This window comes from Mobula birostris, chromosome 7, assembly GCF_030028105.1.
Source record: "Mobula birostris isolate sMobBir1 chromosome 7, sMobBir1.hap1, whole genome shotgun sequence".
NCBI classification, from domain to species: Eukaryota; Metazoa; Chordata; class Chondrichthyes; order Myliobatiformes; family Myliobatidae; genus Mobula; species Mobula birostris.
In genome coordinates, this window is record NC_092376.1 from 4,843,616 (window position 1) to 4,865,743 (window position 22,128).

The window sequence follows — 22,128 nt, forward strand, 5'->3', positions numbered from 1 at the left end:
ATTGAAACCTTTCGAATGTTGAAAGGCCTAGACAGAGTAGATATGGAAAGGATGTTTCCCATGGTGGGAGAGTCTAGGACAAGAGGGCACAGCCTCAGGATAGAGGGATGTCCATTTAAAACAGAGATATGGAGAAATTTCTTTAGCCTGTGGGTGGTGAATTTGTGGAATTTGTTACCACAGGCAGCTATGGAGGCCAGGTCATTGCGTGTATTTAAGGCAGAGGTTGATAGGTTCTTGATTGGAAGTGGATCAGAGGTTACAGGGAGAAGGCTGGGAACTGGCGTTGAGAAGGAGTTAGAAAAAAGCTCTGCCTTGATTGAATGGTGGAGCAGACTTGATGGGCCAGATGGCCCAATTCTGCTCCTATGTCTTATGGTCTTTATTAGATATACTTGTACACCTGCTCGTTATTGCAAATACCTAATCAGCCAATCATATGGCAGCAACTCAGTGTAGAAAAGCATGTAGACATGGTCAGGAAGTTCAGACCAAACATCGGAATGGGGAAGAAATGTGACCTAAGTGACATTAACTGTTGAATGATTGTTGGTGCCAGATGGGGTGGTTTGAGTATTTTAGAAACTGCTGTCTCCTGGGATTTTCACACACAACAGTCTCCGGAGTTTACAGAGAATGGTGCAAAAAAACGAACTGAAAAAACCCAGTGAGCAGCAGTTCTGTGGGTGAACATACCTTATTAATGAGAGAAGTCAGAGGAGAACGGTCAGACTGGTTCAAGCTGACAAAAAGGTGACAGTAACTCAAATACCCACAACTTACAACAGTGGTGTGCAGAAGAGCATCTCTAAATGCACAACACATCAAATCTTGAAATGGATGGGCTGCAGCAATAGAAGATCACGGACATACACTCAGTGGCCACTTTATTAGGTACAGGAGGTAGCTAATGAAGTGGCAACTGCGTGTGTGTAACCACAGATTATATTAGATTGTAAATGCATTTCACAATTTGTTGTCGAATCAGAAATACGTTTTGTTTTACAGCTGAAGCCAATTCTCTCAGATATCGAATATCTCCAGGACCAGCATCTCCTCCTGACTGTCAAGTCAGTGGACGGTTACGAATCCTATGGTAAGCTGGCTGCAAAGATGCAAACGAGACTTTGACCAGCAGTATCACACAGAAGTCTCAGCCTGTCCGCTAAAGTTAGGCTCACTTTGCCACTCATAAATCCTTCGTCGGCTCCTGAACACCCTCCGCTTCAGCCTTTCCTTCGGAATTCAGTGAACTTCGCACCCAAGGGTTCTGGGTCTCTCCGTGTCATCTCCTCCAGCCAGGACTAGGCTGAACTCTAACCAGAGCCACACACACAGAATTCTGGAGGACCTCAGCAGGTCAGGCAGCATCTATGTTTTGGGTGGAGACCCTTCATCCGGACTGCAAAGGAAGGGGGCAGAAGCCAGAATAAGAATGAGGGAAGAGGGGAAGGAGCACAAGCTGGAAGGTGATAAGTGAGGGCAGGTATGTGGAGAGAGGGATGCAGTAAGAGGCTGAGAGGTGATAGGTGGAAGAGGGGAAGGGTTGGAGAAAGAGGAATCTGTTAGGAGAGAAGAGTGGAAGATGGAAGAAAGGGGAGGAGGAGGGGCATCAGAGGGAGCTGATGGGAAGGTGAGGAGATGAGAAGAGATGAGCAGGAAACCAGAATGGGCGAACAGAAAAAGAGAAAAGGAGAGGGAGTAGAAATTACATCAAGTTAGAGAAGTCGATGTTCATGCCATCAGGTTGCAGACTACCCAGATGGAATATGAGGTGTTGCTCCTCCAAACTCCTTGTGACAGTAGAGGAGGCTGTGGACCAACATGTCGGAATGGGAATGGGAAGTGGAATCAACATGGGTGGCCACTGGGAACACCCACCTTCTGCAGTGAATGGAGCAAAGCAAACTAGAGGAACAGCACCTTTATATTCCATCTGGATAGTATTCAACCCAGCGGCACTTGCAATGAATTTTCCAAATTCCAGTAACCTGTCCCTTTTACAGAGACTTTTGTTTCAAGATTAGCTTTATTTGTCACATGTACATCAAAACATACGGTGACATGCGTTGTTTTGTGGCAGTGATCCACAGTCCAACAATTGTTGCCATGCTTCTGTCACCAGCATAGCATGCTTACAAGTCACTAACTCTAACCTGTACATCTTTGGAATGTGGGAGGAAACCCTTGTGGTTACAGGAAGAATGTACAGTCACCTTACAGACACCAGAAGGATTTGTACCCCGTTCAGTGGTCACTAGCGCTGTAAAGCATTTCTGTAACCTCCATGCTACCGTGCGTCCTGATATACCCATCATGGCTGAAGACATTCCATCATGGCTGATTTTTTTTAATCCCTCTCAAAACCATTCTCCTGCCTTCTCCCGTAAACTTTGAAGCCTTGACTAATCAAGAACCTATCAACCTCAGCTTTAAATAGACCCAGCGACCGCCTCAGCAGCTGTCTGTGGCAATGAATTCCACAGATTCACCACCCTCTGGCTAAAAAATTCCTCCTGGTCTCTGTTCTAAAAGAATGTCCCTCTATTCTGAGGTTATGCCCTCTGGCCATGGACTCCCCCACCATGGGAAACATCCTCTCCACATCCACTCCATCTAAGCATTTCAGTATTTGATAGCTTTTAATGAGATCCACCCCGCATCATTCTTCTGAATTCTAGTGAGTACAGGTCCAGAGCCATATGCTCTTGATATTTTAACCCTTCATTCGTGGGATAACTCTCGTGAACCTACTCTGGACCTTCTCCAATGACAACACTTCCTTTCTGAGATAAAGGGTTCAAAACTGCCCACAATACTCCAAGTGCGGTCTGACAAGTGCCTTATGAAGCCTCAGTGTCAGGTCTGGACAGAGCTCTTTCTGCTATGGGCTCCATCATGTGTTTTCTGTCCCATCTCCCCCACAGGAGAGTGCTGCATCGCGCTGAAGTCGATGATCGGCAGCACTGCTCAAGTCTTTCTCACCTCGCTGTCGCACCGCGGGGAGGAAACCGGGAACATCCGAGGCTCCATGAAGGTCCGCGTGCCAGCGGAGAGAGCCGGCACCAGAGAGCGGCTTTACGGTAACTGGCAAGGCTGTGTTTCCGCTCCGGGGTGGGTCTCTCGTGGTGTGTTGCGAGGGCAGTCTTTGCTGGTCGATGCTGTCTCAGTTGTGCTGGTTGTTAATCTGCCACCCTGTGTCAGTGATCTTGTCCTGGTAACTGTGTGTAGATAAAGGTTCAGGGAAAATCAATATGTGATCTCCAGACTTTAAATTATTCCCTCTGTGTTAAACTCAGAACTCGGGCAGGTCCTTTGGCCAGTGGTGTCTGTACCAAACTGAACTGCACATGATCGATATCCTTTCACTCCCTGAACATCCATGTCCCTACCTAAGAGTCTCTTAAATGTCACTAACGTATCTGGCTCCTCCACCACCCCAGGCAGAGACAGCCAGAGACTTTTCTTCCAGGCCAGAAATGGTTAATACAAGGGGGCAGTGACTGGAGGAAAGTACAGGGGGGATGTCAGAGGCAGGTTTTTTACACAGAGTGGTGGGTGCATGGAATGCCCTGCTGGGGATGGTGGTAGAGGCTGATACGTTAAGGGCATTTAACAAACTCTTCAAAGTTCAATGTAAATTATGTAAAGTACATATATGCCACCATATACAACCCTGAGATTTAATTTCTTGTGGGCATTCACAGTAAATGTAAAGAAACACATTAGAATCAATGAGAAACTGCATGCAACCTATGTGCAGAAGATGACAAACTCTGCAAATACAAAGATAAAATAATAACTATACCCGTATTAATGTATTCTTTTGGCATAATATCTTTGTCCAAAACCAATTTGGAAAATTTACAAAGAAAAATAAGAACCAAAATGACAAATTTTAGAAAACACTACGTGCACTCAAACACACTTAGATTAACACTATGTAGGATAAAAGGAGGAAAGGAGTTACAAACAAAAAAATTACATAACAGTCAGATAAAACTCCTAAGGATATATTTTCATCAACAAAAATAGGGTTCAGCACTCCATGCGAGCAAATGCAATTCTGCTAAGAAGTGCACATCACTAAACTTAAATGAGAACCACAACTCAGAAAAAGACTAAGAAATTATCACTACAGGAGAAAAAGTTAACCAATGGAAGATCATGACCCTCCATGGAAGACATCCCCACGATCTGAGCAGACTAGATGTTAACAGGGAAGCGTCGAACACTTGGCTCTGAGATGGAGACCTCTTCCCAGAAATGGAGGGGTTCCTTGTGGCAATACAGGACCAGGTGGTTAACACAAAAAAAATTAAAAATACATCACAAAAGACCCAACAAATTTAAGAGGATAAATGTAGAAAATGCCAAGAGAAACCAGAAACAATCCAACACATTACAGCATCCTGCAGCAGTTTAACTCAATCTGATTACTTACACACGCATAATCAAGTGGCAACCATCATTCACCAAAATCTTGCTTTAAAATACCAACTCTTAAAAGAAACCATACCTTACTATAAATTGAATTGAATTGACTTTATTACTTACATCCTTCATATACATGAGGAGTAAAAATCTTTGTTACATCTCCATCTAAATGTGCAATGTACAATTTATAGTAATTTGTAATAAATAGTATGTACAACAGGACAGTCAATGTAACATAGAAATACAATTGTATCAGTGTGAATTAATCAGTCTGATGGCCTGGTGGAAGAAGCTGTCTTGGAGCCTGTTCGTCCTGGCTTTTGTGCTGTGGTACCGCTTCCTGGATGGTAGCAGCTGGAACAGTTTCTGGTTGGGGTGAATCGGGTCCCCAATGATCCTTCAGGCCCTTTTTATCCTGTGTAAATGTCCTGAATAGTGGGAAGTTCATATCTACAGATGCGCTGGGCTGTCCGCACCACTCTCTGCAGAGTCCTGCGATTAAGGGAGGTACAGTTCCCATACCAGGCAGTGATGCAGCCAGTCAGGATGCTCTCAGTTGTACCCCTGTAGAAAGTTCTTAGGATTTGGGGCCCGTACCAAACTTCCTCAGCCACCTGAGGTGAAAGAGGGGCTGTTGTGCTTTTTTCACGGCACAGCCAGTATGTACAGACCACGTGAGATCCTCAGTGATGTGTATGCTGAGGAATTTAAAGCTGTTCATCCTCTCAACCCCAGATCCATTGATGTCAATAGGGGTTAGCCTGTCTCCATTCCTCCTGTAGTCCACAACCAGCTCCTTTGTTTTTGTGGCATTGAGGGAAAGGTTGTTTTCTTGACACCACTGTGTCAGGGAGTTGACTTCTTCTCTGTAGGCTGTCTTGTTATTATTTGAGATTAGGCCAATCAGTGTGGTGTTGTCAGCAAATTTAATTAGCTGAATGGAGCTGTGGGTGGTGACAGTCATGGGTATACAGAGAGTAAAGGAGGGGGCTTAGGACACAGCCGGAGGGTCTGAGAGGCCGCTGTGAGGGAGCCCACTCTTACCACCTGCCGGTGATCTGACAGGAAATCCAGGATCCAGCTGCACAAGGCAGGCTGAGGGCCAAGGTCTCTGAGCTTCTTTCAAGCCTGGAGGGAACTATGGTGTTGAATGGTAGTCCAAGAACAGTATTCTCACATAAGCATCCTTCTTCTCCAGATATGTTAGGACAGTGTGTAGAACTGTGGCAAGTCTGATTCAGTTTTAGAGTCAGGGTCCTGCAAATTATAATACAACCGATCAGTTATTACAGATAGGACAATCCGTAATAACTGTCTGGATATAATAATACAGGATAAACAAGCAATTACAACTTGTGTAATGATATAGCCATTCCAAACACACACAACATACAGAAATCAGTAAGTGAAAAACACCAGAGATATGCTGAATTAAAAGAGGAAACTGAAAGCTTATGAAACATTAATGGGGTATACATTGTCCCAATAGTAATACCTACAACTGGTGTCATCCCAAAGCATTAAACAGTTGGGTTGGCACATCAATATGTAAATCTTTAAGAAAGCCACAGTACTAAACACCACTAGAATAGTCTGAAAGTTCCCAGCAAATGAGAAATTAATGTGCTTGGTTATGCCTGCACCCCAGGTTTTACCAGCTTGAGCTGGGAAAAAAAATAAAAATACAGCCAACAAGAATAATATCAGGAACATGAGATGAAGAGTCCATGGTTGTTGGAACAGTTCAGTGTAGGGGTGAGTGAGAGCTTGATTGTCGAGGGGTAATAATTGTTCCTGAACCTGGTGGTGTGGGTCTTGAGGCTTCTGTACCTCCTTCCTGATGGTAGCAGTGAGAAGAGAGCACGGCCTGGGTGCTGGGGGTCCCTGATGATGGATGCTACTTTCCTGTGACAGCGTTCAGTGTGGACGTGTTCAATGATGGGGAGGGCTTTATACTAGTCCTGACGAAGGGTCTCGGCCTGAAACGTCGACTGCACCGCTTCTTAGGGATGCTGCCTGGCCTGCTGTGTTCACCAGCAACTTTGATGTGTGTTGCGGGGCTTTATACTTGATGGACTGGGCCGCATCCACTACTTTTTGTGGGATTGTTCCGTTCAATGGGATTAGATAGAGGCACAGGGATAATGGAAGAGTGCAGGGCTGTGTATACGGGAAGGTTTTGATTAATTTTTGAGTCGGTGAAAAGGTTGGCGGAAGGGTCTGCATTGCGCTGTATTATTTACCGTGATTTCTCGTGTTTCAGAGGTTATAACGTTGCAGTGTGTCTGGAAAAGCGTTCAGGGCGCTGTGTGGTCCGATGTTGCAGATGACTTTGCTGTCCGCTCTGTTTCCTGTTCAAATAAAATAGCATTGACAGTTTTCAGGGTGAAATGCAAGTTCTGGGCTGTGTGAGGGTCGCACCTTGCTCCCGTACAGATGGCAAGATCATGTTCCAGCCACTGTCGTGGTGTGCAGACTGCCGTACACCCAATCTCGATCTGAGAGCTGGTGGGGTCCCTTCAGGGGGTTCAGAGTTCAAAGTAAAGTTATTATCAAAATATATATTTGTCGTCATTATGTAACCTTGCGGGAAATCACAGTAAGTACAGGAAACACAGTGGAATCAATGAAAGATCACACCCAACAGGACGTACTAATAACCAATGTGCGAAAAAAAAAACCCAACAATGAGTGAGGAAACGGGCTGACGGACTGCTGAGGCCGATTAACCGGTCATTCCATTCCACCGGCTGCCTACCCTGCTGAGTTCCTCCAGCAGTTTGTGTGTGTTGCTCATTCCTCAATCATACGTTGTTACTTGTGCACTAGGAGAACAGTCTGACCATGCTGTTCTCCAGTCTGAACAGCATCTACTTCTATACGGAATTGACTCGCAGTTACGGGATATTGACCACTTGGTAAAACTGTGTATTTGAACTACTTATTTGCAAGATTCATCGCCATTCACGACAAAGGTGTGAATAGAAATTGTAAACAGACACCCGATGATACTTTGAAGGTAGTAAAAGAATTGTCCCTTAGTTGCTGGGTGTGTTTCACATCCTTCCGTTGTATGCCTATGTGGTCTGCAGTAAGCATAGCCGGCTCCGGTAATCTGCTCAAAGGCAAGCTCTTCAAAGGCCTCTTTCGCCTGGGCTGTTTGGACTCTATTTTACAATCTGTCCTTGCCTGAACATTATGTTAACCCTGGCCTTGCCGCAACTTCCGGAGTTCCGTAATAATTCAATAGTGTCACGGAGATTGGCGTTAACTTTCCAATCCAAGTTTAGGAATTAAATTCATTCGGTCGGGATCTCAAACTGTTCCGAGCACCTGAATTGCTCCAAATAAGCTTCAAAGTACATGTATGTCACCATATGCAACCCTGAGACTGATAGATTGTTTTTTAGTGAGTTGGTTTGATCACACGTTTACTTTTGTCGCTCAATCTGGCCCCTTCCAGAGAAGGGCAGTGACTGCACTCTCCATTAAATTGGGCGAACGTGCAACGTTACCCCCATCTGCTGGTAGCATCGAGAACTGCAGGCCAGAGCTTGAAAGTGAATGGGTTTTAACTGGAAACACGAGGAATTCTGCAGATGCTGGAAATTCAAGCAACACACATCAAAGTTGCTGGTGAACGCAGCAGGCCAGGCAGCATCTCTAGGAAGAGGTACAGTCGACGTTTCAGGTCTCGGCCCGAAACGTCGACTGTACCTCTTCCTATAGATGCTGCCTGGCCTGCTGCGTTCACCAGCAATTTTTATGCGTGTTGCTTATTTATTTAACCTCGCTTTTAACTAACATCTTTGTATCTTTTATTTTCATATGTTTAAATTTTATTTTCATGTTTGCATTTATCCCATTGTAAAGCACTTTGAATAATACCATCTGTATGAAAAGTGCTTCATAATTAAAATGCTGGAGGAACTCAGCAGGTCAGGCAGAGTCTATGGAGAGAAATAAACAGTTTACATTTTGGGCCAAGACCCTTCATCAGGATGTTTTAACAACGCACATAAAGTTTTGATTAATGTAGTGATGGGCCATGTATGGTTACACCGGACAACAAATTTTTTTCAAAACTGTTGCTTCTACAGGAATTTTTTTTAAGATAGACTACTTGAAGCTGAACACAAATATAATTTCAGACTACTATTACATAGAAATTTGGAAAAACAAATTAACTTTTATTGAATATAATTGCATAATGATGCTGATGCTTTGCAGTAGTTCAGCTAAGAATGTTTTGTTGATGATTTTTGTTTGTACTTAGTGTCTGAGGCTTCCTGCTGAAGTGTCCAACAATAATCAGCCAGCATTGATGGATTCCAGTTGCTCTGAACTGTTTAGAAACATAGAAACATAGAAAACCTACAGCACAATACAGCCCACAAAGCTGTGTCAAACATGTACTTACTTTGGAAATTACCTGGGGTTACCCATAGGCCTCTATTTTTCTAAACTCTAGGAGTCTCTTAAAAGACCCTATCGTATCTCCCTCCATCACTGTTGCCGGCAGCCCATTCCATGCACTCACCACTCTCTGCATAAAAAACTTACCCTTGACATCTCCCTTGTACCTACTTCTAAGCACCTTAAAACTGTGCCCTCTCATGCTAGCCATTTCAGCCCTGAGAAAAAGCCTCTGACTATCCACACGATCAATGCTCCTCGTCATCTTATACACCTCTATCAGGTCACCTCTCATCCTCCGTCGCTCCTAGGAGAAAAGGCCCAGTTCACTCAACCTATTCTCATAAGGAATGCTCCCCAATCTAGGCAACATCCTTGTAAATCTCCTCTGCACCCGTTCTATGTTTTCCACATCCTTCCTATAGTGAGGCGACCAGAACCGAGCACAGTACTCCAAGTAGGGTCTGACCAGGGTCCTATAGTGCTGCAACATTACCTCTCGTCTCCTAAACTCAATCCTACAATTTATGAAGGCCAATGCACTGTATGCCTTCTTAACCACAGAGTCAACCTGCGCAGCCGTTTTGAGTGTCCTGTGGACTCGGACCCCAAGATCCCTCTGATCCTCCACACTGCCAAGAGTCTTACCGCTAATACTATATTCTGTCATCATATTTGACCTACCAAAATGAACCACCTCGTACTTAATCTGGGTTTAATTCCATCTGCCACTTGTCAGCCCCGTTTTGTATCCTATCAATGTCCCGCTGTAACCTTTGACAGTCCTCCACACTATCCACAACACCTCCAACCTTTGTGTCATTAGCAAATTTATTAACCCATCCCTCCGCTTCCTTATCCAGGTCATTTATAAAAATCATGAAGAGCAGGGGTCCCAGAACAGGTCCCTGAGGCACACTATTGGTGACTGACGTCCATGCAGAATATGACCCGTCTACAACCACTCTTTGCCTTCTGTGGGCAAGCCATTTCTAGATCCATAAAGCAATGCCCCCTTGGATCCCATGCCTCCTTACTTTCTCAATAAGCCTTGTTAAATGCCTTGCTGAAATCCATATACACTACATCTACTGCTCTGCCTTCATCAACGTGTTTAGTCGCATCCTCAAAAAATTCAGTCAGGCTCGTAAGGCACGACCTGCCTTTCACAAAGCCATGCTGACTATCCCTGATCATATTATGCCTCTCCAAATGTTCATAAATCCTACCTCTCAGGATCTTCTCTGTCAACTTACCAACCACTGAAGTAAGACTCACTGCTCTATAATTTCCTGGGCTATCTCTACTCCCTTTCTTGAATAAGGGAACAACACCTCCAACCCTCCAATCCTCCGGAACCTCTCCCGTCCCCATTGATGATGCAAAGATCATCGCCAGAGGCTCAGCAATCTCCTCCACCGCCTCCCACAGTAGCCTGGGGTACATCTCATCCGGTCCCGGAGACTTAACCAACTTGATGCTTTCCAAAAGCTCCATCACATCCTCTACATGCTTAAGCTTTTCAGTCTGCTGCAAGTCATCCCTATAATCACCAAGATCCTTTTCCATAGTGAATACTGAAGGAAAGTACAGGTCCACAATCCCTTATCCGAAATCCTTGGGGCCAGTTGCATTGCAGAATTCAGAATTTTTCAGATTTCAGACCCCCCCCCCCCCCCGCCACCGATACCGAAAAACACGTAGGCACAAGTCCCTTATTTAACCTGTCTCAGTGCGGTGTACTTTAGGACCCAGTGGTGCACCAAACCGACGCGCATCCTTCCATATACTTTATATCACCTCTAGATTACTTATAATACCTAATACAGTGTAAATGCTATGTAAGTAATTGTTAAACTGTATTGTTTAGGGAATAGTAACAAGAAATTTTATTTCCAACAAAAACATTCAATAAAACATAAAAATATACAGCTTCAAACGAACTGAATCAAACACGTAGTAGATGACTTATTGGAATAAACGTAGAACGTCACTGTCACTGTCACTATAAAACTTCAGTAACTCGTCTTTCTGTTTGTTTAAATCATATACAGTGATAGTTCCGACACTATTTTCTTCAGTAAGACACTGCACCGACACACCACGATCAAGCTTCTGCAATAACTCCACTTTCTGCATTATTGATAATGATAGATGCTTCCTTCTCTTTTCCTCATTGTTACCCACAGGGGTATCTGCAGCTCTTTTAGACATTTTCACAGTGAAATTAAACACAAAGTCAACAGTGAACACAAAATATCAGCGAACAGCAAACGCATGTGTAACCAGTACGAGCACTGAGCCACAACTGACGTCTGGCGGCCTCTGCTAGTGCTGCCACGTCACACCTGAGTGACGTCAGCTGTTGGTGAAAAAGCTTCGGTTTTCGGAGCTTTTTGGATTTCAGAATTTCGGATAAAGGAATGTGCACCTGTGCACATTAAGTACCACTGCTATCTCCTCTGGTTCCGTACACACTTTTCCACTGTCACACTTGATTGATCCTATTCTCTCATGCCTTATCCTCTCGTTCTTCAGAATCATCACCACAATGTCCTCGTGAAACCTTTCACCATGTTCGTCACTGACAGCACCAAGATTAGCAGGGAAGGAGTCTAAATGGGAATGCAGAAAATGAATCTTTAGTGACATGGTTTTGTATGCTTCAAGCATGTTGTCAACCAGCTGCACATAGTGTGGTACTCTGTAGTTGCCAAGAAAATTTTCAAAAGCTTCCTTAAGTGTCTTCCATGTGATTTTCTCCGGTCCCACAAGAAGTTCTTCGAATTGCCTGTCATTGATGACCTGTTTGAGTTGTGGACCAACAAAAATGTCTTCCTTAATCTAGCCACCAGTTATTCTGACTTGAATCATGAATAGAAACAACAAGTATAGGCAATTTTTTAAAATTGGTGTGAGATAGGGAAATTTTATGGTGATTTTCATGATCTGCAGCCCACAATCCATAAGATATACCCAAAAGTATTGAGGAGGCAAAATTTGTGTTGTCCAGTGCTATCACAGGCAGACCCTCATTGCTGCCTGTCACTGGGGTGAACAGGTTCACACAGTGGTGTTGGGGACCGGGGTTACAGCAGACACTGTTCCTCCACATCGGGATGGTGTGTGCCCTGGGGGGCAGCCAATCTTGTGGGTGGTGCTGTTCCCCCAACCCTACTGTCCAAGTCCTTGCAGGTACAACTGGTAGGTGAGGGAGCTACCTAACTTCCTCTTCCAAAGGTCAAAGTCAATATATTATCAATGTACAGATATGTCACCATATACAATCCTGCTTTGCATTTTCTTCCTGGCATTCACAGCAAATACAAAGAAACGCAGTAGACTCAAACACCGCACACGACAGGATGGACAAACAACCAGTATGCAAATACAAAAAGCAAAGAAAAGAATAATAATAAATAAACAATAAATATTGAGAACAATAGATGACAAGTCCTTAAAAGTGAGTCCATGGGTAATGGGACCGGTTCAGTGATGGGGTGAGTTATATTATCCCCTCTGGTTCAAATGTCTGGTGATTGAGGGGTAGTAACTGGTTTTGAACCTAGAGGTGTGGCACTTGATGCTCCCGTACCTCCTTCCTGGTGGCAACATCGAGGAGTGAGTATGGCCCGGGTGCTGGGCTTCTGTGTAACAGACGGGCGTTTACAGTACTCAAGATGCACAGGCAGGGTGGAAGGGAGAAGGATCTCACCATCTCCCACTTGTTTACCCATTGGCGTGGGAAAATAAAACCCTCTGAATGTAAAGCAGATCTCTCTCTTTTGCCTCACCACAGAATGGATTCGAGTCGACAAGGATGAGACTGGAGCATCCAAGGGAAAACCAGGGAGCCGATCGAACCCGGATGTGAAGTACGGCCGCCATTTGCATTGAAGTGCCTGTTTGCCTTGGCAATGGTGCCCGTCTGTTTGGGATCTGAGGAGAGGGGAGCCGGCGATTGACCCTGAAGTTGTTTCTGCACTTTCTAGTTCCGACCTAGAGCTTTGTTGAAGAGAATATGACCCTTATGGAGAGCATCAGTAGGAGGATTAGTATCTCCCCAGTCGTCACAGAATCTCAGAGCATGCAGCAGAGAAACAGGCCCTTCAGCCCATCTAGTCCATGCTGAACTATCATTGTGCCTGGCCCCATCAACCTACACCTGGACCATAGCTCTCCACACCCCTCTCATCCATGTACTTATCCAAACTTCTTTTAAATGTTAAACTCAAACCTGTGTCCACCACTTCCACTGGCAGCTCGTTCCACACTGTCACCACCCTCTGAGTGAAGGTTGCCTCTCATGTTCCCCTTCAACATTTCACCTTTCTCCCTTAACCCATGACCTCCAGTTCTCGTCTCGCCCAACCTCAGTGAAAGAATCCTGCTTGCATTTGCCCTGTGTGTGCACTCATAATTACATTATAGGCATCCGTTAGTCTCATGAGACCACGGATTTGCACCTTGCACCTCTCTGACGGTGGTGTCTGAAAAGAGGATGCTGTCCAAGTTGCATGCCATCTTGGTCAATGTCTCCCATCCACTACATAATGTACTGGTTGGGCACAGGAGTACATTCAGCCAGAGACTCATTCCACCGAGATGCAACACAGAGCGTCATAGGAAGTCATTCCTGCCTGTGGCCATCAAATTTTACAACTCCTCCCTTGGAGGGTCAGACACCCTGAGCCGATAGGCTGCTCCTGGACTTATTTCCAGGCCTAATTTACAGATTACTATTTAACTATTTATGGTTCTATTACTATTTATTATTTATGGTGCAACTGTAAAGAAAATCAATTTCCCCCAGGATCAATAAAGTATGACTATGACCTGTCCAGGGCGCAGGCCTGGACAAGGTTGTATGGAAGAACGGCAGTTGCCCATGCTGCAAGTCTCCCCTCTCCATGCCACCGATGTTGTCCAAGGGAAGGGTATTAGGACCCATACAGCTTGGCACCAGTGTCATCGCAGAGCAAGTGCCTTGCTCAAGGACGCAACACGCTGCCTCAGCTAAGGCTTGAATTAGCGACCTTCAGATCACTAGACCAACGCCTTAACCACTTGGCCACGCGCCAACACGTACACCCCTATCAAATCTCCCCTCATTCTTCTGCACACCAGGGAATAAAGTCCAAACCTGTTCAACTTTTCCCTATAAATCAAGTCCTGGCAACACCCTTGTCAATTTTCTCTGCACTCTTTCCAATTTTATTGATATCTTTCCTGTCAAGTAGTTGACTAGAATCTGCATACAATACTCTAAATTAGGCCTCACCAATGTCTTTTTCAACTTGCAACATAACATCCCATCCCCTGTACTCATTACTTTGATTTATGAAGGCCAATGTGCTAAAAGCTGTCTTTACAACTTTATCGACCTGTGACGTCACTTTCAAAGAATTATGGACCTGTATTCCCAGATCCCTTTGTTCTACCACACTTCTCAGTGTCTTGCCACTCACTGTGCAAATCCTACCCTGGTTTGTCCTCTCAGAGTGCAAAACCTCACGCTTCTATCTGCCATTTTTCCAGATCCCACTGCAAGCTTCGATAGGCTTCCTCGCTGTCCACTCCATCTCCAATCTTGCAAAGCTGCTGATGACGAGCGATAACGGACCCAACACCAGTCCCTGTGACACACTACTAATCGCAGGCCTCCAACCAAAGAGGCAGCCAGTCTCCGGCTTTTCCTGTGAAGCCAATGTCTAATTCAATTTACTGTCTCATCCTGAATGCCAAGCATCTGAACCTTCTTCATCACCCTCCCACTTAGTCAAAGGCTGTGTTGCAGTGCACATAGACAATATTTCTGCCTTTCCTTCATCTTAGTATGTTGGGGTGACACTTGTGGGCTGCCCCCAGCTCATCCTCAGACTGCGTTGGTGATTGATGCAAATGACACAGTTCACTGTGTGTTTCAATGTACACGTGACAAATAAAACTAATCTTTCTCGGTCTTTTTATCCCTTGCCACTTCCCAGTCCACCAATCGCCTATTGGTTCCTGACTCGCCTCTCCCCTTATCCCCAATCATCTTCCCCCTCCACGCTCATCCTGATGTATGGTCTTGATCAGAAACGTCCGCACTTCACTTTCCCCTGACAGAAGCTTCTTGAGCTGCTGAGCTCCCTCGGCAATTGTTCATGGTCCAACCGTGACGTGTGGGTTCGGCTCAGTGAGTGGTGGGCACATTACGTTGGCACTGGAAGTGTGGCCACACTTGCCCAGTGCAATCCTCGGACTGTGTTGGTCATTGACTCAACCTGTATGTTTTGTGGTGTTGGATGTCTGTCGTATCCAACAATGACAGGAGACCTGTGAGGGAGAGATTTTAACGTGGAAGAGCTATTGCACTGGGACAGTTCCACTCTCTCAGCCTCGGACGTCCAGATCCAGTAGCCGTTATAACTGGGGTCTTGGTTGCAGTGGGTGACCATGATGTGTTCTGTGCCTTGTCATGCCTGTCGCTCTCCATGGAGCGTTGTAGAACCATCTTCCTGCCCGTTGGATCTCACTGTAGATCTTATCTGCCAGTCTGCAGGCACGAGGCCACCAGCTACTGTCACTTGGTTAGCCTGCCTGTCGAGGCAGTGTACTGGGGTGTGGCCGCTGTCACATGCAGACAGTTACTGGGAGCCACAGGTGAGAGCTGAGTGTCTGGTGGGGGCCTAAGGTGAGTGAGTTGCCCCAGAATGGACACGGCAAGCCCCTTCATCTGTCCCATACCCCTCCCTGCACATCCCACACACCCCATGTTTTGATGTACATGTGACAAATAAAGCTGATATTTGAAGTTTTTAATGTTTAGATGTTGCTTTTCAGGGGGAATTTGAAGAAACCGGTATCTCCTGAGACGTCCGGGCCACAGCTTGGGAAACAGAGCGAAGAGCCAGAGAAACCGTGCCCCCTGCCGGCTGGGCGTTCACCTGCACTGCTCCCTGCAGTAGCTGCGGAAGACAGGTATGGGGGGTGGGATGGGTGGGTGGTCAGGAATGGGGGGGGACAGGGTTTTAAGGCCAGAGGAGGTTACAGAGTTTTAGGGGCAAAGGGGATGGAGAGGGTCTGGGGTGGTGGTGTCTGGCAGTGTGGACAGCGGGCAGTGTCGGGCAGAGAGGATGAGGGGGAGTTCAGGGGTGGTTGGGAACAGAAGGGAAGATTCAGGGTTGGAGGGGGATATTCAGGATTGAAGAGGGTTTTCAGGGATGGAGGGAAGGAAGTGCGGTATTGGGTGGAGTTGACAGGGGGTATCAGAGGTGGAGGACATGGAGGGGAATGTTTGAGGGCAGAAGGGGTATCGGGGCAAAGGGGACAGAAGGGTGAGTATTTTGCATCAGTCTTCACTGTGGAGGACACTAGCAGTGTGCCAGATGTTGAAGAGTAGGAGTGTGGTTACTGTTACAAGGGAGAAGGTGCTGAAAAAGCTGAAAGACCTGAGAGTACATAAGTCACCCGGACCAGATGAACTGCACCCTAGGGTTTTGAAAGAGGTAGCGTTAGAGATTGTGGAGGCATTAGTAGTAACCTTTCAAAATCATTGGACTCTGGCATGGTGCCAGAGGACTGGAAAATTGCAAATGTCACTCCACTCTTTATGAAAGGAGGAAGGCAGCAGAAAGCAAATTATAGACCAGTTAGCCCGACCTCAGTAGTTGGGAAGACGATGGAGTCAATTGTTAAGGATGAGGTGATGGAGTACTTGGTGACACAGGACAAGATAGTAGAAAGTCAGCATGGTTTCCTTCAGGGAAAATCCTGCCTGATGAACCTGTTGGAATTCTTTGAGGAGATTACAAGTAGGATAGATAAAGAGGATGCAGTGGATGTTGTATATTTGGACTTTCAGAAGGCCTTTGACAAGGTGCCACACATGAGGCTGCTTACCATGGTATTACAGGAAAGTTACTTGCATGGATAGAGCAATGGCTGATTGGTAGGAGGCAGTGAGTGGGAATAAAAGGATCTATTTCTGTTTGGCTGCCAGTGACTAGTGGTGTTCTGCAGAGGTTGGTGTTGGGACCACTTCTTTTTATGCTGTATATAAATGATTTAGATGGTAGAATAGATGGCTTTGTTGCCAAGTTTGCAGATGATACGAAAGTTGGTGGAGGGGCAGTTAGTGCTGACTAAACAGGTAGTCTGCAAAGGATTTAGACAGATTAGGAGAATGGGCAAGAAAGTGGCAAATGAAATACAATGTTGGAAAGTGCATCGTCATGCACTTTGGTAGTAGAAATAAATGTGCAGACTATTTTCTAAATGGGGAGAAAATCCAAAAGTCTGAGATCCAAAGGGACTTTGGGAGTCCTTGTGCAGAACACCCTCGTCGTCGTGGCGATCCCTCAAGGTCGAGGATGATGGTCTTCATTCTGAAGAAATGGCCCACAGAGCGAAGACGCCTGTGCGTGTACTTGTTTAACGTGTACTCGATGTTGCACTCCAAGAAGCACACGATACTTCACAAATCAACCAACTGATTCCAATGGCATGGAAACCATGACGATTGGAGCTGATGGATTTGTTGCGGCCTAGTGCTTTAGAACACCCTAGAGGTTAACTTGCAGGTTAAGTCAGTGGTGAGGAAGGCAAATGCCATGTTGGCATTCATTTCAAGAGGTCTAGAATACAAGAGCAAGGATGTGATGCTGAGGCTTTATAAGGCACTGGTGAATAGTTTTGGGCTCCTTGGATGTGCAGGCATTGGAGAGGGTTCACAAGGATGATTCCAGGAATGAAAGGGTTATCATACGAGGAACGTTGATGTCTCTGGGTCTGTATTCACTGGAGGTTAGAAGGATGGCGGGGATCTCATTGAAACCTTTCGAATGTTGAAAGGCCCAGACAGAGTAGATGTGGAAAGGATATTTTCCGTGGTGGAGGAGTCTAAGACAAGAGGGCACAGCCCCAGGGTAGAGAGGCGTCCATTCAAAACAGAGATGCAGAGAAATTTCTTTAGCCAGAGGGCTGTGAATTTGTGGAGTTTGCTGCCACACGCAGCTGTGGAGGCCAGGTCATTGGGTGTATTTAAGACAGAGCTTGATAGGTTCTTGATTGGACACGGCATCAAAGGTTACAGGGAAAAGGCCAAGGAGTGGGACTGAGGGAAGGGGAAGAAAAGAGGATCAGGCTTGATTGAATCGTGGAGCAGACTTGATGCTGCTAAGTCTTATGGTCAATGGCTCTTGAACTAGCGTGGGTAACTTCACTCACCTCAACTCTGAACTGATTCCACAGCCTACAGACATGCTTTCAAGGAGTCTACAACTCATTGTTTTCTGTAAAAGGCCGTGTCAATCATTAAAGACCCCCATCACCCAAGACATGTCCTCTCCTCATTGCCACTATCAGGGAGGAGGTACAGGAGCCTGAAGGCACACACTCAACGATTCAGGAACAGTTTCTTCCCCCTTTCTGAATGGACAATGAGCCCATGAACACCACCTCAATATCTTTCTGCCCTCTTTTGCCCTACGTATTTGTTTTTTTAGATATATATTTCTTATTGTAATTTTTGTGTATTGCACTGTACTGCTGCCATAAACCAATACATTTCACAACATGTATCATTGATAATAAACCTAATCTTTACAATTCTCAGTATTTTTTTTATTTGCAAAGTTTGTCTGCTTTTGCACATTGGCTGCTTGTCAGCCTTAGTTTAGAGTCATAAAAAACCACATCATAGAAATGGGCCTTTAAGCCATTCTAGACCATTCCAAACTGTTATTTTGCCTGGTCCCATCGACCCTCACCTGGACCATAACCCTCCATACCCCTCCCAACCATGTACTTGTCCAAGATTGTCTTAGATGCTGAAATCAAACCTGCATCCACCACTTGTTCCACACTCTCACCCTCTGAGCGAAGACATTTCCCCTCATGTTCCCCTTAAATTTTTCACCCTTCACCCTTAACCTACAACCTCTGGTTGTAGTCCCTCCCAGCCTCAGTGAAAAAAGCCTGCTTGCATTTATTATCTATACCCCTCATAATTGTGTATACCTCTATCAAATCTCCTCTTACTCTCCTACGCTCCAGGGAATAAAGTCCGAACCTACTCAACCTCTGTCTATAACTCATGTAGGGTTTTCCCTAAATTCTATTGTATTTCTTTATTTTACTGTGAGCGTCTGCAGGAAAGTGAACCACAGAGTAATGCAATGAATTCCGGTTAATTGAGACACATCAGGACCAGTACATTTTGGCCCAATTAAGTGGCTGGCCTAATTTCTAGGAAGTAGTTAAAATATATTTTTAAAAAAGGCAAACTACAGTTTAACTGAGTAACAAATTATGTATTTTAAGGAAATACAGAATAAATTAGAAAACTAGTTCTACTACAGTGTTATAAAACTGTGTATTAGTTCTTAATAGTTATCAACAGAGAAACTCATCTAGTGTTTGCTGTCATGTTCTTATGATTGCATCCTTCAAATCTTCATTTTCATTATCACATTCAAAATGATTGCCAATACCTTCAAATTCTTTGTTGTGCCTAAAATAGCGAAATTGTTTCCTTTTCACTCCCTACTGTTTCCGGTATCTCCAAGCCTGAATGCTTGAAACCGCAGTGAATGAAATAGTTCTGAATTGTTTTACTGCTTATTTCTCCCCAACTATCAGTGACAAAAATCACTGCTTTTTTGACGCTGTTTAAAAGCAGTTCCCTGTAAGCACGACGTAGTGTCTAATGGCCACACAAGTGTACAAGACTGACATTAGATAGAAACTGTTCGGCAACAGACTCCTGTCCCAATTAAGCGGCAGAGTGTCCCAAATAAATGAAGGGAATTCTGGCTATTTCCTCAGTTTTGTTCTTTAAGAGTTGTCCCAAGTAAACAGCTGCCCAATTAACCAATAGCCCAGTGAACCAAGATTGGAGCGACTGTGCTTGTATACTCTGGAATTTAGAAAGCTGGGAGGGGATCTTATTGAAACATATAAAATTATTAAGGGATTGGACACGCTGCAGGCAGGAAGCATGTTCCCGCTGATGGGTGAGTCCAGAACCAGAGACCACAGTTTAAGAATTAGGGGTAGGCCATTTAGAATGGAGTTGAGGAAAAACTTTTTCACCCAGAGAGTGGTGGATGTATGGAATGCTCTGCCCCAGAAGGCAGTGGAGGCCAAGTCTCTGGATGCTTTCAAGAAAGAGATGGATAGAGCTCTTAAAGATAGCAGAATCAAAGGTTATGGGGATAAGGCAGGAACTGGATACTGATTGTGGATGATCAGCCATGATCACAGTGAATGGCGGTGCTGGCTTGAAGGGCCGAATGGCCTACTTCTGCACCTATTGTCTATTGAACCAGAATGCAATGTATATGGTGACATCTGTAACTCTGATAATGAATGTTTTTTTTGAACTTTGAACTTGCTCTGATCTCTGGGATGTTTCTTCCAGGACCAAACAGGGGGAGGCGCACTCTGACGCAGACGCGCTGTGCTCCAAGAACAGCTTCAACAATCCTGCCTACTATATGCTGGAGGGAGTGCCTCTATCCCCCGACCACCAGGTCTCGGGCGCCGTGAAAGCTCCTCAGAAAACCAAAGGCCACACCACTCTGGGCCTACACGACAAGAAACGGCAAACGTCAGCTCGCCCTCCCCTGGCCAGCGAAGAGGCCTCTCTCTCGGACGACGAGTGCCTGACCCTCAACCGGCCGCCACCTGACTACCCCCCTCCACCCCTGCCCAAGTCAGCTGAGATGGACGTGATTGATAATCCTTTCTACGCCACCTCAAAGGAGGTCCAAAGACAGAGGTCCAAGGATGAGCCCGGCCTGAGGAACCCCGGCGGCAAGCACCGACACCCCACAGACCCCTTGGATACCAAAGCCCCCTTCCCACCCAAACCTCACCCCAAGAGCCAACTGTCCCCCGGCACGGGGCAGCTGCTGCCTCCCTACATGACCAACCACTGCGGCCCAGCCTACCAGGGGGCTGTCGATGATCACTCCTATTCCGCCCTGCAGATGGCCAAGAGCCTCAGCGAGGTGGACTACCCGGGGGTCAAGGCGGAGCCCCCCATGAGGAACCCCCCACTGCCAGTGAAAGGTCAACCCCACCGACCGTTCCTCCCTGACTACAGCCGCCCTGCTGCCTTCCCCCCTCGCTCCATCAAGGAGAGCATTGAAGAAGATATGGCAGAGGAGGTAAGATTGTCAGGATATGTGGAGAGGATGTTTCTGTGGTGGGGGAGTCTAAGACACAGCCTCAGAATAGAGGGGTGTCCTTTTAGCATGGAGATGAGGAGGAATTTCTTTAGCCAGGGGGAGTGAAACTGGGTAATTCTTTGCCACAGACAGCCATGGAGGCCAAGTCATTGAGAAGGAGGTTGATAGGTTCTTGAAGAGTTGGGGCGTCAAAGGTTACAGGGAGAAGGCTGGAAAATGGGTTTGAGAAGGATAATAAATCAGCCATGATGGAATGGTGGAGCAGACTCAATGGGCTGAATGGCCTCATTCTCCTATATCTTATGGTTTTATGATACACCCCAGCAGCCTCAGGAATTCTCTGGCACATTGTTCCGTGGTCTATGCTGTTGGGGGAGGGGGAATGAAGTGGCCTAATAAAGGCATTGGCCCCTTCATTGGGGTTGTGGGTTCAAATCCCATCTAGGGTATACTTATTTCAAATATGGTGATGTAACTTCAGACTAACCCACCAAATGCTGGGGGAACTCAGCAGATCAGGCACATCTATGGACAGGAATAAACAGTTGACATTTTGGGCCGAGATTCTTCCCCTCCACAGAGGGGAATCACCTCTGATGCTCTCCTTCCCCTTCCCCTTCGGCTTCTACCCCCTTCCTTTTCAGTCCAGATGCAGGGTTGCTCTCCACAGGTGCTGCCTGACCTGCTGAGTTCCTCCAGCATTTTGTGTGTGTTACTCTGCATTTCCAGCATCTGCTGAACCTCCTGTGTGAATCATTTCTGAACGTTGATTTTAATGAATTCAGGAGATGCCTTTCCTTTGGGAGCATAGCGGTTGGTGTTATGCTTTTACAGCACCAGCGACCCGGGGTCAATTCCCATTGCTGTCTTTAAGAAGCTTATACGTTCTCCATGTGGCTGCGTGGGTTTCCTCCGGGTGCTCTGGTTTCCTCCCACGATCCAAAGATGTACGGTTGGTAGGTTAGTTGGCCACAGGGGTATCATTGGGTGAGGAGGGCTCGCTGGGCTGGAAGGGCCTGTTACTGACTGTATCTCTAAATAAAAAGTATAAAAAATCATTTGAACAGGCATCAACCTTCCAGCTCTGTGGCTGAAG

General features: G+C 45.8%; 1 protein-coding gene across 1 annotated transcript in view; it reads left to right on the forward strand.

The window, feature by feature from the left end:
* The window catches only part of inppl1a (inositol polyphosphate phosphatase-like 1a), a 270,287-nt gene that overhangs the window by 224,979 nt on the left and 23,180 nt on the right, over positions 1-22,128 (forward strand). Inside the window, exons 22-26 of the mRNA XM_072262518.1 lie at positions 1,009-1,096; positions 2,928-3,083; positions 12,653-12,728; positions 15,682-15,819; positions 20,261-21,011. Of these exons, the coding sequence (XP_072118619.1) occupies positions 1,009-1,096; positions 2,928-3,083; positions 12,653-12,728; positions 15,682-15,819; positions 20,261-21,011 (1,209 nt within the window). The remainder of the gene's footprint in view (positions 1-1,008; positions 1,097-2,927; positions 3,084-12,652; positions 12,729-15,681; positions 15,820-20,260; positions 21,012-22,128) is intronic.